The sequence below is a fragment of the Odontesthes bonariensis genome, chromosome 22, assembly GCF_027942865.1.
Source record: "Odontesthes bonariensis isolate fOdoBon6 chromosome 22, fOdoBon6.hap1, whole genome shotgun sequence".
Lineage (NCBI taxonomy): Eukaryota > Metazoa > Chordata > Actinopteri > Atheriniformes > Atherinopsidae > Odontesthes > Odontesthes bonariensis.
This window is the reverse complement of record NC_134527.1, coordinates 17,859,921-17,875,472: the sequence shown is the minus strand read 5'-3', so window position 1 is coordinate 17,875,472 and position 15,552 is coordinate 17,859,921. Positions and strand designations below refer to the sequence as shown.

General features: G+C 41.3%; 1 protein-coding gene across 9 annotated transcripts in view; it reads left to right on the top strand.

Moving 5' to 3' along the window:
• The window catches only part of LOC142373198 (putative E3 ubiquitin-protein ligase HERC1), a 41,294-nt gene that overhangs the window by 9,316 nt on the left and 16,426 nt on the right, over positions 1-15,552 (top strand). For 5 of the 9 annotated variants that reach the window (XM_075456341.1, XM_075456340.1, XM_075456337.1 and 2 more), the window contains 32 exons: positions 59-230; positions 393-527; positions 661-826; positions 1,492-1,617; positions 1,919-2,143; positions 2,415-2,567; positions 2,789-2,921; positions 3,234-3,437; positions 3,554-3,778; positions 4,070-4,243; positions 4,443-4,557; positions 4,702-4,819; positions 5,082-5,283; positions 5,416-5,713; positions 5,814-5,862; positions 5,939-5,984; positions 6,567-6,820; positions 7,114-7,311; positions 7,437-7,557; positions 8,336-8,576; positions 8,676-8,821; positions 8,959-9,111; positions 9,211-9,308; positions 9,481-9,576; positions 10,254-10,421; positions 10,550-10,789; positions 10,889-10,972; positions 11,295-11,523; positions 12,540-12,834; positions 13,187-13,971; positions 14,292-14,505; positions 15,260-15,429. In XM_075456341.1, the coding sequence (XP_075312456.1) occupies positions 59-230; positions 393-527; positions 661-826; positions 1,492-1,617; positions 1,919-2,143; positions 2,415-2,567; positions 2,789-2,921; positions 3,234-3,437; positions 3,554-3,778; positions 4,070-4,243; positions 4,443-4,557; positions 4,702-4,819; positions 5,082-5,283; positions 5,416-5,713; positions 5,814-5,862; positions 5,939-5,984; positions 6,567-6,820; positions 7,114-7,311; positions 7,437-7,557; positions 8,336-8,576; positions 8,676-8,821; positions 8,959-9,111; positions 9,211-9,308; positions 9,481-9,576; positions 10,254-10,421; positions 10,550-10,789; positions 10,889-10,972; positions 11,295-11,523; positions 12,540-12,834; positions 13,187-13,971; positions 14,292-14,505; positions 15,260-15,429 (6,033 nt within the window). Of the gene's footprint in view, positions 1-58; positions 231-392; positions 528-660; positions 827-1,491; positions 1,618-1,918; positions 2,144-2,414; positions 2,568-2,788; positions 2,922-3,233; positions 3,438-3,553; positions 3,779-4,069; positions 4,244-4,442; positions 4,558-4,701; positions 4,820-5,081; positions 5,284-5,415; positions 5,714-5,813; positions 5,863-5,938; positions 5,985-6,566; positions 6,821-7,113; positions 7,312-7,436; positions 7,558-8,335; positions 8,577-8,675; positions 8,822-8,958; positions 9,112-9,210; positions 9,309-9,480; positions 9,577-10,253; positions 10,422-10,549; positions 10,790-10,888; positions 10,973-11,294; positions 11,524-12,539; positions 12,835-13,186; positions 13,972-14,291; positions 14,506-14,660; positions 14,690-15,259; positions 15,430-15,552 lie in introns of all 9 variants that reach the window. The other 4 variants (XM_075456338.1, XM_075456339.1, XM_075456343.1 and 1 more) reach the window with 4 other exon arrangements.

Below are 15,552 nucleotides of genomic sequence, written 5' to 3'. Positions count from 1 at the left end.
GAGAAACCTGTTTTAAAATGTGCTTTGACTGCAACATAAGATGTTTTCCTGTCATCAGAGAATGAAGTGTATGCATGGGGTAACAACACAATGGGTCAGTGTGGACAAGGCCACACTTCCACTCCTATTACCAAACCCAAGAAAGTGCTTGGTTTGGAGGGGGTCTCGATCCAACAAATCACCGCTGGCACTTCTCACAGTCTAGCATGGACTGCAGTTCCGACTGACAGGTAAACGTTTATGACACATAACTCTGCTTAGTCTTTCAATGCCTGCTTTTTTGTAATGTTTCTTTGGTATTGTGGAATATATATACTGTTCTGTATTGTACACATGTAAATTTAGGAGATTTTTTTCCTTATTTTGACATATTTGTGCTTCTTTTTTTAAAGACAACTAGTAGCATGGCACCGGCCCTTTTGTGTCGACTTGGAGGAGAGCACATTCACCTACTTACGCAACTTCCTAGAAGGTTACTGTGATGGCATTAGCACAGATACACCCCCTGCTCCATTTTTATCTAAAAGGTATGACATGAACTTATAACTACATTCTGTTACTCTAACATGCCGCTGGAACATGCCTCTGGAAAGAGGACATGCTGAAACATGTCCTCTTTCCCTTCTCTCCACCTAATTCCCACTCCTATTGGTTTCTCAGGGACCACCATCATTTCCTTTTGCTGTGCATGAAGCTACTGTCCATCCACTTGTCCTTGGCCCATGCAGGGGGCACTGGTGCCATGGTTCTGGGTGCTCAGGGCAGGCCCCTGAGAAACCTCCTCTTCAGGCTCATAGACACCAACATGCCAGACTCCATACAACAAGTAAACTATATTGATTTTATAGCATACAAGATCAGCTAAAATCGTTGTGACCATTGATGAATTAAGTGAATTAATTTTCATAATCTTGTTAACAATGGTGAATGCCAAAGTCATGGATACATTAGATCTTTAGTGAATGGATAGTTCAGAGTGGTTAAGAAAAATTAACATCTGCAAAAACCTGAGAAACCAGAGACTTTTGTGATACTACTGGTCATCATCAAGAACAATCACTGTCAGAGATCTGAGAATGGACAAACCGTTCACATGGTGTTCCAGGATGAGCTGAAACAAGTATGATTTGCAGCGGCTCACAACTTACAGAACTTAGAGGACCTTTTACTAATGCCTTGGTGTTTGATAGCAAAAAGCACCTTAGATGTCATACAGAGTGCAAAGGTCCGGTGGTTTAACAGCAAATTATTCAAATTTCTTTATTAGGATAAACCCCTTGAGGTGAATCACCTTGTTTTCAAGGGGTCCCAAAAATTAAGAGGAGGGGTCTTAATATTTTAGTTAATCAGTGTCAGTGTCCTAATTTGTCTTAATCAAAGATTGATATAGTTAGTTAAAGCCCATGAGTGCTATTTAATTTTATGTATAACTTACAGTAAATACTAATGTGTGTGTTTTCTTGTTGTGTTGACATTTTTGCCAACCCTCAGGCAGTTTTGAACACGCTGTCCATTGGCGCGTCCCTTTTGTTGCCGCCACTCAGGGAAAGAACAGAACTGCTCCTCTCTCTCCTTCCTCAGGGTCCCCAAAGTTTAAATGTACTCTCCAAAGGACAGGTATGTAGGTTGACATCACAGCTGTGCTGCTCATAATGACCAAATATGCTTCTTCTTTTTTTAAATTTTTTTTATGCATTTGTCTTTCATCTGTCTTTATGCAGAACACAGCTAAACTGTTCAAACTGCTTTAAATGCAGATTCTGTCAGCTGCTTAGTTGGCTTGCAGATGGATGAGTAGAGCAAAAGAACTTCAAATCCTAGCGCTGACTTGCAGTGTTGCTAGGCAATAAGTGTTGCAGCCTGCGTGAATGTTGTGAAAGCATGTAACTGTGAAAAATCCTTTTTTCCTCCTGCAAAGCGTCTGCAGTTGGACATGGTCCTCAGCAGCCTACACGACCAGAGCCATATAGCTTCTCTACTGGGTTACAGCAATTTTGGCGAGGTGACAGCCCTGGGACCTCCTCTGACACCTGCTATGTCAGTCCGGCCACCTTCCTCATCAAGCTCTGTTGAGGCCTATGACCCTTTGCATTTAGCAGAGGTGCTGATGAAAACCCTGCTGCTTAGCATAGGCTTTTACACGGTACGACACAAAGGACCACGTGTATGTATGACATCTATGTGTGTTGAATGACTGAGAGGTTTACAGTTAAGCTTCAGGACAACTGTAGTTCCTTCCTCTGTCAAATCTAGTTTGTTTCAGAATTTTAAAAATGATTTTGATCTGTAATGTGGCAATTCGGGATTAAAGATGAGACAAAACTCAACTAAATTAGAGATCACAATTACTCAATTAAAAAACATATTAAAAAACACAAGCTTCAGCTTCCTTTACTTTGTGCGTGTTTATACAGGAGCAGCAGTTTGGAGAACTGGAGAAAAACAGTGACAAACAACTATCTAGTGACAGTCGGGGACAAACTGATCAACCCTCTCACTTCCACCAGCTGCTGTCCGGACTTCACAAACACCTGCTTGCTCACTGCTACATTCATTCCAGCCCTGAGGTAACAAGAGAATCAACCAAGCACAATGAAAAATATATCTAATATCAAAAATTAACTGGTTTGCAGATATAACTGCCCAGAACCACACATTTGTAAACGTCTTTGTGCAACAGCTATGCTGACAGGTCATTTTTGTTTAAACCTTGTATTTTATTTCTTTTTTTAGAGCCTTTTAATGTTAAATTTGTGTTCATGTTTGCATTCTTTCCACTGCCCGTTAGGATGACAGCAGCGTAGCTCTGCTTCGTGAGCATCTTTACCTGCTGCTTCCCTGTGCTGTGGAGACACTCAGGAGATCAACCAAGCTGTTAAAGAGAAGCTCCCCAGACAAACAGATCATTAAAAAGCTGCAAAGTAAGGCTCCGAACAAGTGGGCTATTTTAGCCTTGATACTACAAGGTCTCGCATATTTCCCATTATGCAAGTAAACAGTCTTTTGTTCACAAATACAATTAAGACACTTTTAATTTGAACTATTTGTTTATCATTTAAAAGCATAGGAAATAGTTCTGTTTATAAGTGACAACATCAAGAAATAATTGACTTTATTTGCTTGATTATGATATCTGCTGTTTTTGTCTATTCTCTGTTTAGTTATTTTTATCTCTTTTCTCACTTTTATTTTGTCACTTTAATCCCACTTACTTGTCTCACCATTTGTCTCAGTGGTTTTGTTTAATTCAGTCGCGGGCAACCTGCTGTGCCAGGTAATGTACTCCTTGCTGCTGATGCCTCTGGGTACAGTTCAGCCTCTCCTGAGCCATTTACTGTCCTTGTTGGAGCACCTCAATGATTTCAACAGTCTTCTGCCAGAGGCAGCCCTGCTGGAGGAACTAGAACTGGGAGTACAGGCTCAAAAAACGTGCTCAGGTCAGTTCAGTGACCCTCAGGATTTTTTTCTCTTTTTTTTTTCCATTATTGGTCCCTATTGCAGTTACATCAAAAATATAGATTAGTTTACCAATGACAAGGGTTGTTTCTTATAGATAAAAGTGAAGAAAATGCAAACCTCAGACAGCAGCAGCAACAGGAGGAGGAGTGCAAATGGGTTTGGCTGTTGGACCTAGAGCGGTCTGTGGCGTTGGCAGTCGGCCACTGCCTTGGTGGCATGCTGCAAGGCCCAGCGCCTTCACTCCAGGAGAAAACGTCAGAGATCTGGCTATCAAATGTCCTCCTCAGGAATGGTCTTGAGATGGATATTGAACAGCTGGGTAGGAAAACATGCCTTCTTCTCAGCAGGGAGCCAGTTTCATCCTAAGATTTCTTTTGCACCAATGCTCTCGTAATCTGTTTGTAACACTTACAATAGAAGCAAGTATCTTAATTCTTTTGTGAGGAAATAGACAAGCGGCATGATGCAGAGAACACTGCTGAACCTAGTAGTGGCAGTTGACAGTACAGGAAAAAATAGGTTATATATAGAGATTCTCTACACTGTATTAAAGCCGTTGTAATTTGATTTTTTTTTTTAGTGATGTCCTAAATGGTGCATTCTCTTTTAGACTCTAGCATGACATGGATGACTGAGATGGTGCTGCTTGGCAGCAGTGATGCCAGACTAGCAGAGCTCAGTGTGACTGAGGACACCAGGACTTTACTGGAACTGTCCCTGGGATCCACTAGAGGACTTGCAGGTGTCCTGTGGTGGAAAATGGAGGAGTACGCTCAAAGTAAAGGTACTCAAATTTGTATGCCTGTTTATCTGTATCAGTGTATGTCTGTGTTTGGCAGCTTATTTTATAAGGACAGTGGACTGCTTATTCTAAAAAAATCTTGTACATCATACTTTCCTTTAGCAGTTCTGGTCAGCAGTCTGTGTTTCTTCCTGTTTGTCACTTTGTTGTAATTCAGCTGCACTTTTTGCTGTGTCAGCAGAGTGGGAGAGCGGAGGCTCTTCAGGGGATTGTCTGCTGCAGATTGTCTGTCGCTGCAGTCTGGCTGCCCTTCTTAAACACACTGGTCTACAGAATGAGGCCCACAGGCATGACAGGTCAGTAACGCAAATAAATATTTACTTAGCATTTTATTGAAGGGCTACTAATATACACTAAAATAGCTGCCAGTGTATTGAAGTTCTTGGGATTTAATGTGGAACAATGCTAACATTTCACTTTATCCACTCTTATTGAGACAGATATGAGCCCTGTGAGATGCTGTCTGATGTCTATGAAGCAGTTTATAAAATCAGATGCGCTCTGTTGGCCCTTAAGAACTCTCCAAAGATGTCACAGGTGCATCCAGCTTCCAAGCAGGTACCAATGCTATTATTTCTCCACTGAACAATGTAATCAAGCATTTTCAATGCTGGCTACTTTTAACAAAGTTTCACTGTTTTAGAGTTTGACAGGATTGATTTACACGAAGAACAATAATATGTGCTTTGTCGGATTACTAATAACAATTATTCCATTATTTTTAGATCGCTTTTTTTTTTAACTATACTTAAAGAACATTATTGGATAAATTTGATAAAAAAAAAAAAAAAATTATTTAAAATGTTGCTTTAAATTGCAGAATTGCCAGTCTCCCCAAAGTCCAGATGTAGACAGGCAAAAGCCATGTGTGTCAGTGGAGCAGGCCAGAAAGGATCACGAGCAGCAATCGGGAAGTCACTGTAACCGGGAGGTGCAGGTGCCTCCACCTCCCTCAGCGAACCACAACCAAGAAGAGGTCACAGATGAGGATCGAGTTAGCGATAGTCATGTGTACCTGTCAGGTTAGAAGTCTAAAAATGTCTAGTTTTTTTCCTTGGTATCTTAATACTTATTGTGTCAGATTTACACACACTCGTAACTCATAAGTTATCTCCATCACATCTAAATCTCCACCATCTTTTCTGTCTCTGCAGAAGTCCTTGAATCATTCATGGCCACACGGGAAGCCATGCAAGTACAGCAGAACGTGACAGTCTACGAGTCATTCGGTACTTCCACTCTCCTAAGCAGCATGGAGAGCCCTGTTACCCCAGAAAGAGAGTCAGATCCCAAACAACAAATGAAGAATCACTGGGAGTGTGAGGAAATCTTGTCTTTTCCCGCTGCCTGTCATCTGGTAGTGTCCCGATGTCTGTTCCTCTTACTGGGGGTCAGGCCCGCTTGGGTAGAGTCCAACGAAGAAGAAAATAGTCCATCTATGACTGTACCAAGGTAGAGTGTGTTTTATGCAGCATGTAGTTGGTCACTTTCTTTTAGTGTTTGTTTTAATGTTTTATGTGATCACAAACGATTTGCATCGTCTCACTTTCAGGAAACCCTCAAAGGAGTATTTCACAGTGTCTGTTAATGGACGAAAACAGGTAAGCTTTGTGTCATGCAAAATTGTTAACACACAACTCCTAATTTGTATTGATATTCTGTTTTTGTTTTATTTAGTTTGAACAGTCCAAAAACTGCCCTGGATCATCAAAAACTAAAGTGGGTAAGTGTAAAAGGTTTTGTCCTGAGTATATTTTCAGTTCTAGCGTATTCTGATCATTCTCATATTGAGAACAAAAACCCAGATAGTGTTTCCATGGTGAGCTGTGCTGGAGGAAGTGCCATGGTTCTAACATGGAATTCATAATAAAAGCACTAACTCTTACTAATAAGTTTAATATATGTACCGTATATGTATTCCACCAACGAAGAAATTAGATCAGAAAGGGATGTCTGAACATGAGCAGGGGAAATTATTCTGCACTGGACTGTTGTTTTACGACAGACTTTAGTGATAGTGAAACTATTTTTCACACCATAATGATTTTAGAAATTTTGCTTCGGGTCAGCACACTTTCCTGCCAGTCAAGTCTGCATTATTCTCAGGGAAGTATCCTGGAAAAAAATAGTTCATACCGCCTAAATGTTTTATTACCAGTGAAAATGTCCTACTCTTTGCACAGCTTCTTTATATATTAGATTCTGTTTATAGTAAAAGTAACACTGGGTTATTGTATTTGTTGAGAAATCTCAACCAGAGACTGAAACAATAACGGCTTTTATTCTATTTGTTTACCTGCTCCAGGCTTACCTCTGTGTTCTTTGGGGATCATGAAAGATGCATGGGATCGCTTGCGGCAGTGTATAAGCCCAACTTCCCCCTTGTCCCACTGTGGCAGCAACACTTTGCCTATTCTCAACCAGGTGTTTCACTTTATATGTGGAAGCCTGATCCACTTGTCGCCTTCTTCACCAACTCTGGCGCCTGGACAGAGCTGTAGTCAGGCAGATCCAAAGGCCATTGCTTTTGCCATCCTGCAGCAGCAACAGCGGGCTGAGGTAACTGCGATTTTTCTTTTTTATGTGACAGTCCAAGCTGCCAGTGCTATTTAGAAACGTAAGTTGTGTTTGGGGTGTTTTTACATGTGATAATGACACATAATCAGCAACACAGATTCCCATAAGCACAGGAGGAGAAAATGATAGCATTTGACAAACCCATACAGTCTGTGCATCCATTTTGCAAATATTGCTCTAACTTGTGCAACTGAAATACCCACGTAGTGGTTATCGGACTATGAGTGAATGTTGAGGCTTTTACTAACTGCCAACTCTGTCATTGCTGTGATCAGATGCGTCTGGAGGCTTTGTGTCAGATGTCAGCCTTCCTGTCTAAGATGGAGGAGAAGAGCGGTGGATCCTCAGTTTCCCCTCAGTTTCCTGCTTTGTTGCAGTCTGTGCAGCTCCAGTTCCTCTCGGGATGCTTTGCCTTGGGAACACAAATCATTGGCTCTTACTCTGGAGCTAATTATGAGACTCAGCATTACATGGTACATTCGATAAACATACTTGTGATATGCGTAGAAAGAATTTAAGGAAAGAGTACTTGATCCAGACAGAAGGAGAGTTAAAACACTCAACATTACACACATCTGTTTTTGTTTTTCTTCTTCAGTGTGGCACTAATGCAGCTTCTGTAGAGACACAAAGAGAGCTCCAATCTGCAGCTCAGACCTTCTACCAGCAAGTGGTGCGTGTCCTCAAACAGAGGGTCCAGTTGGAAAGAGAACATCCTGGTATGCATTACTGTGTTCCACACAGTCATAAAGTGCTTTACAGAACAACATAGAATATAAGTATGCTACATCAAACATTCACCAGTCAGCCAAAACTTTATGATCTCCTGCCTTGTATTGAATAGGTCCTCTTCATGCTCTCTAACTAGTTAGGGTGTGGACAAAGAACATATGAGGGTGTCCTGAAGTTTCAGTAGCAAAATGTTTTACATAGATCCTTTGGGCCATGTTGGTTCAGAGATCAGATTGATATATGAGGACTTTGGAGGTCGGATGAACATCTCAAGACACTTTGTCGTGTTATTTGAGCACTTCTTAAGCAGTTTTAACAGAGCCCACTGCTGTTCTGCTGGGGGCAGTATACTCCTGTGGGAGAGTGACGGTTCTGCAGAAATGTTTAGTGTCAAAGTATCATCCATGTGAATTGCATGATGTAGGCTTTTCTTTTCATTAAACAAGACAAGAGGTGATGCTCATTTTACCTGTCGGTGGTTTTAATGTTATGGCTGAAATGTATGTTAAAGTTTGTTCTAAAAGTTTGTCCCGCCCGAGGCCCTTTGCTTCCACATCTTTTCCCACTCTCTGTTCTCCCTTTCCTGTCTACCTACTGTCAAAGGCCACTAGTGCCTTTAGAAAAAAAAAAAAAAAGCAAAAGTCACGCACAAACTTTGCTTTCATTTGAACAGAGCTATGTTACAAATCACAATATAGTTTTATTTTGCTGCAATTTTTTTTAGATTAGTTTGTTTTTAATTACATTCTCTTCTGTTACACTCAGGTTCCTGCCAGCACCTTCTCCTAGCCACAATGTTTGCACTGAATTTCTGTTACCAACCTGCGGATCTGGTGCTGATCATCAAATGTGGGATCCTGGAAATCCTTTCCATTCTGACCAACAACAGCTGTGCATTGATGAACCAGGGCTGGTTTGCAGCCTCAACGTCTGGATCAATGCTACTCAGCGGGGCAGTCAGACTAGCTTGTGCCCGCCTGCTTCAGATACTGACTGTAGCTGCAAGGTGATTTTAAAGAGACTATTAACAGTTACAAATATGCTACATTTATTTACCTGTTATGGTTGTTTGGATTTATTGTTACATTTGCATAACTTATCATAGCTCCTGTGAGGATTTGCTACCTTTGGATGTATCTGTTGCTCTGATGGAGGTGATGTGTGATCAGCTGCAAAACATCCTGCACAAATTCCACCAACAACAGATCGCTGAGAGAGAAACGTCTGAGAAAGCAGATCCGGACACCAACAGTAGGAGCACAAATCTACTCAGTGTGGCAAATTTTTATAGAATAAACTTGGTTTTGACACAGTATATTTATATTTTTTTATAAAGATAGTATTCTTGCAGTTTTGAGTATGTTCCTCCTTCTGTCCTGTTGCTTTAGGACTAGAAAGCAGCAATGTGGTTGAATCACAGCTGGCAGATTTCCTGGTGTTTCTGAGGCGAGTACTCTCATTAAGAGTAATGAAAAGGCTTTCCACATTTGTAAAATGGATCGAGCCACTAATGGCCATCATTTCACACAAGTGCTCTTCAGGTAAGACATAAGAACACAGTGAGACTATTGATAAGTATTGATACTGTATTTCTTAGAGCCTGTTTCCCTTTATACCACCTCCCTCCTCTTTTTTTTTAGGACCTCCATGCTTCCAGAATCTTCGCACAAAACTTTTGGCCTTCCATGTTTTAGAAAGATTGTTACCTGCTTGCTCGGAGCCTGTTCAAATTCAGCAGGTATGATGGAAAAATGGAAAAATGCTGCATGCAAATAATGTAGCTTGAGAAGACATAATTAAAACATGAAAAATTTGTGAGTTTGAAAATTGTATATTGACTACAAGTGTGTGATAGCGAAAGGAATTGTTTGTTAATTTTTTTTCTTCCCCTTCTCTTTGTTTTCCTATAGATTGTTAAACACCTCTTTCAGCTGTTGTCTGTTTATATGTGGGAGGAACCACTTGCTGAGAGAAACTATGAAGAGACAAATGAAAAGGACACAGTGGTAAATGTATTGATAATACTATATATTGCAGTAGTTATGCTCTGGACTTTAAAGGTTAAAGATCTATACCTCCATGGAGCTCAATAACCGAATGTACACATACCTTACCATATCAGCATTATAATTTAATACTAAATGGAAAAGAAAAGTGTTAAAAAAAAAAAAAAAATTGGATAACGTTTCACAATTCTGTCAAGCTTTTAAATCGACCAGCCAGCCTAAAATCTTTTATTATGAGGAGAAAGCTATTTTTATTTCTGGTTTGATTTTGGTTTGAAATAAAAAAAAATAATAATCCAAGAGAAAAGGCTGTGTTTGTGACAAAGTGACGCGCACTCCTGGCATGATGAAACTGTAAACAGCTTGAGAGAACAGATTGTTCAGCAGTCACTGCCGTCCGTATTTTACAGAAGACTGCAAAGTTCCATCATATGACGTTGTTTTCTTCCACTCCATGCTGGTGTTTTTCTTTACATATAACAACATGCTGTTCACAGTAGTGCAATATTCATTATTAGTTGCTGTATTTCTAGTAAAAGAAATATTGCTGGTCATAGAATGAATTCCATTTGAATATAAAAAATTCACCGTGTATCATTCTACTGCTAATTCCTTGCAAGGTGTTGTCATTGTTGGGTGTGATGCTTACACTTCTGTCCCACACATTTTTTTGGCAGAATCTTTGTAACTACGATGAATGTATCCCCATTGGAGATTTTTCCTTTGATCCACACAAGCTGGTTTGCTGCTCACTTGAGAGTGGTAACATCCTCTCCCATGGTTCAGGAGGAAAAGGCTATGGCCTGGCGACCACAGCCATTACCTCCGGTTGTTTCATTTGGAAGGTACAAGTATTTGCTTTACAGACAAATCGCAAACAAACAAAAAGTCTTTCTTAATGATTGACCAGATTGTACTGCTCTGTGCTAAGACACATCCTGAGAAACCCATCTCATCCAACTTCTATCTGCAGTTCCACATTGCCAAAGAGAACAGAGGCAACGAGGGCACCTGTATTGGGGTTTCACGCTGGCCACTTAGAGATCACAACCACCATACCACCACTGACATGTGGCTGTATCGTGCTTATAGTGGCAACCTGTACCACGGAGGCGAACTGGTCCGTACACTTCCCTCTTTTACCCAGGGTGACACCATCACCTGTATTCTGGACATGGAGGCTCATACAATCTCATTTGGCAAGAATGACAAGGTCTGTCCAAATGTACACAGTCAGTACTCAAGGGCTTTCCTCTGATTGACTGGCGTGTTTCATTTGCTTGATATTTGTTTGTTTGTGTCTGTTTTTCAGGAGCCAAAGTTGGCATTTGAAGGTGTGGTTGCCTCTGAACTGTACCCCTGTGTGCTGTTCTACAGCAGTAATCCTGGAGAGAAGGTACCTGATACACTGCGCTCATACTTACCTTCAAATTCTTGATCATCATGACTGTGTCCTTTTTGTCAAAAATGGAGCTGCTGTTATCCTTCAAACACATATAAACTACCATTGTATGACTAGAAAATCCCCGTAGATGACAATAATAGCGGCACAAGAAACTTTGCACACCCATCTCAATGACAGCTACCTACACAGTAAAATGACGTCATTCTAAAGTATTTTAAACAGTTGCGCCTCTTCCTCCTAGTCATTTGTAACGCAGAAAATACTGTAACAGAGAAAAACAAAATTGAACTGAAAAACTTTCCATTCCTCACAGGTGGCACTGCGTGACCTGCAGATCAGAGGCATGCCCAGTAATCTCCTTCCTGGGGAGCCTCTGTGCAGCCCACGGACAACCGTGCTGTTGGAGTCAACGGTTCATCTCCTGCATAGACTCCATCAGTGTGACCAGTGGTCCTCACACATTAACCAGCACATCCATACCCAGCTGGAGCTCATTGGACCTCTACTGAGAGAGGAGGACTTGGGAAGCTGTAAGGACTCTGGTGATCCCAGCAGCATGTTTAGCCTGCTCTTTGAAATTTTGTAATACCATGATAGAAAAGAAAAACGATCTTCATCTGTTTTCGATTTAGGTCAAGAACTGTTATCCATGCTTTAAGAAAAGGTCGTACCACTAGTAATACGTTTGTCAATGTTTTAATGTCACAACATTAAGCACTTTTAAAAAGAAACACTTTTGAGTTGCCAACACATTTCCGGAGCCCGGAGCCTTGTCATTGGGCAAGATGCGGGGTACACCCGGGGGAGATCGCCAGTCCATCAAAGATTTTTAAACATGCAATCTTTAAGAGATATTTTCAATCTTTGTTTGCCTTTTTGAAATAAAGAGGCAACAGGAAACAAAGGGAGAGATATTCAGAAAAGATAGAATCCTAAGTCTGAAAAAAAACCCTCAAACTTGGCATGCATCTCAGCCCTTTAAGCCGCAGCGGCACTCTTACATCAGGCAACTATTTTTTTTATCACAATTAGCACAATCATATAGAAAAAGGAAAGTACGTACACCCCATGAACACTGTTGATATTTTCAGGGTATTCGAACATTGAAATGATTAATCGTCTTTGAAACTGCGCCACTTGATAGATGTGGTACACTACTGTACTATCCGCAGAGTATTCTCAATTAATCAGGCAAGCTATCCTCTGATTTGTGTTGCTCTATCCCCATGGATATAACTCCTCTTTGTTAAACCCTGTGTCTTCTACCAGACTCCCTTATTAGAATAGATACAGCGACAATCTGAAATTAAGTTACACAAGGAGTCCCTTGACACTCCCATCTCAGTCACAGTAGAGCTGCATTCTACTGTGTAAACAGTTTGGACAAAGAACAGATGGCGGACACAGATGGTGAATGGAAGTTATTTTTTAATTTTTTTTATTTAGTACACTGAGTCTAGATGTATTATTTGAGAATCAATATTAAAGGCACCCAGTAAAGCTCATCTTTAAACTGAGTGTTATTCTTTGATTCTCACTATCTTTTATTCTCCTACAGGCTTTGGTTTCACACACAATGAAAAGGAAGACAACAAGAGAGACCAAGACCTGGCTGGCGAAGACGCCAGGGAATTTCAGGCACATTGTCAGTCCCTGTCGGAGGCGAAGCTGGCTGCTCTTTGCACTGAAGTGTGGCCGGTACTTGCCATGATTGGAGGTGTCGACAGTGGTCTCCGCGCCGGAGGTCTGTGCCGGCATAAGGCCAGTGGGCGCCGGGCCGTTCTGCTTGGGGTCCTTAAAGAAGGAAGTTCTCTGGCCAAGCTTCAGTGGGAGGAGCCAGATATCTCTGTCAGGTATTACAAAAATACATTTACATGCCTACTAACATGATCATGATCAGAATCTCTTTGCATATGTTTCTTAAATAATTATTCTCATTAACTTCCATTAAACAATTCTTATATTTTTCCTGTCTTGGTCCTTTCAGCATGTTTATTACTCTAATTCCTTTCTGTTAGTGTTTATTTTTCATTGTCTTTGTAGTTTGTCTAACATTTTAATTTATTTTCATCATTTACCCTCCTGATCTTACCTTTTTCTTGCTTCTTCCTCCTTCATTCTTAAATCCATTAATCGTGTTGAATCCGTCCTGGTGTCACTCCATGCTGTATCTGTGGGTTCTTCCCATCCTTCCCAATAACTAAGCTCCATGAATTCTTGGTCACCCAGCGACACGCCGATCATCTCACTGGATCCATGTGACATATCCTGCTGTGATGTCACCCGCCTTGGAGGGCTCAAGCCAACAGTGTTGTTAGATCTGATATATTTAATGGGGCTGCTGGAGGAACAGGGGTGGCTGGGAGCTCATCTACCCCCCAGAAGGAAACACTCTGAGGAGATTCTGAAAGTGGATGAGACAGAGCGCTGCCTGGATGACGATATATCAGATGATAGGAGATGCCTGTCAGAAGATGAGATGAAGAAGCTGAAGGAACAGAAGGGGGAGACAGACCCATTCCCATCACCGTCATCAACCAACGACACCACAAAGATTGCTGATCCTCAGGAGTTGACCTGTTTAGCTCAACCTTCCCAAACATCACAGAGCTCCAAGATGGACGCCTTCGCACTGGAACTGAGAGCTGTTAGAGTTTCATATCTCCTTATTGGAGGCTTAAAATCCTTAACAGTCATTTTTAGCTGTGAGAAGCTATCAGATTTGCTCCTAGTGCCTAAGAATGACCCTACGAATCCCTCCATAAGTACCCTCTCCAGTGCTCCCGTTGACCAGGCTAAGGCCTGCAGTAAACAGTGGGATGAAAGTGCTGAGCTGAGATCAGTGCTGCAGTATGTAGTGCAGAGTATGGTGAAGTGGGCGGTCAGGCCATGTCCTATCAAACAGACTGTGTCTCTTGCTGATTTGGAGAGAGCTCAAGTCATGATATACAAAGGAGCCCTGAACCGACTGCAGGACAAAGAATGCAAAGGTATCTAGATGGATATGTTTACTAGAATTCTGTTATTGAGCTCTGTCATTGTTTTGCAGAATTGAAATTTGACTTTTGTTGGACTTCCATATGCTCCGACTAATGAATTATTCAGCCTTAGTTACCATTACAGCTTTAAAATGTAAAAATAAAACAGTCATCAATCATCATTCAGAGCTAAACGAGTCTTGGATTTCAATTTACTTTAGTCCAGTGATTTGACTTGGAGTAGTTGTTTTGACAAATTTAATACTTAGCCTGGACATTTCTCATTGAACTTAAAGTCTCATCTGTTTTACATCACCACCTTTCTGTTGCAGAGTCAGGGCACCGTTTGTCCTCTCAGCCCATTTCCAAGTCCTCCAGCTCGGTGTCTTTGTACAGTGCAGGCTCAGAAGGAACTGCCATTTTTGGCCAATCAAACAGAGCCTCTGCCTCATCCTCTAATACCGACTTGGCAGCTTCCCTGCCAACAAACCTGCAGGCGGATGGTCTTGATAATTTCAACCCTTTCCTCCCCATCAGCCTCCTCCAGTGAGTAGAGATTATTAATCTGATTTCATGTTTGGGTGAGGAATTTATATAAAATGGGTGGTCCACGACACTGTCAGAAACTATTGAATGGACACAAACGCAATAATTAGAGTTCTCATTCTTACTGATCGCTAAAGACCTGTGTCTTTTGGCAGCAGCAACTATTCTGAAGTCCAGGGAATGGGTGAGTTAGGATGTGCCATATATATATGTATAAATACATTAAAAAAAAAAGAGAGTTAGAGAATTTGCCTGCTCTATCGGTAACCTAGGCTGCAGCTCTGCCTGCTTGTTCTTTGTCTAACCCAGCGAACTAACCATGGAGTCACTGGCCATAGAGTAGTGTCATTCTTCTTTTCACGAGGCAATTGATCAGTGTTATATCTGAAAACTGCCCATAAAAACAAATGTCCTCCAGAGAGGAGATCATTTCAGCAAGAACAGATTCTTCACCAAAGACGAAAGCCCTTCACTTTTTCTAAATGTGGGTTGATACCACAACAATGATCCATCCATCCATCCATTTTCTATACCCGCTTAATCCGGCGGTCGGGTCGCGGGGGGCCTGGAGCCTATCCCAGCAGTCCACACAACAATGATATATTGGGAAATTAATTACATTTATTGTAACACCAGCTGTAATTACTTCATTTACTATTTGACACATCCAACATATGGTCAGGATTGAGAACTACTCAATAGCCCTGCTTCCACTGTGTTATTACTGTATATACTGTATCTTCACCTCCTCTAGGCACATGGTGCTAACTCGGTTCCCTACACTTACGGGCCTGGTTAGTGCCCCCCCCGTGCTGCACCCTTGCTTCAGCTTGGCCAGCTCTGCTTCTTGTGATGCCTTCACAGAACAGCAGACCAGCTTCATGGAACCTGGTCCCTGCAGCACACAGGCCAGAAGCAGCCTGGGTAAGATCAGGAGGGGATGTCTTTCAACTTGAAAATATCCCGATTTAAAATTATAACAATAAGTCTAGTGTATTGAAGGCAACAGCTTTTCTTGTCATTTGAGTTATACTAATAAGTTCAGCT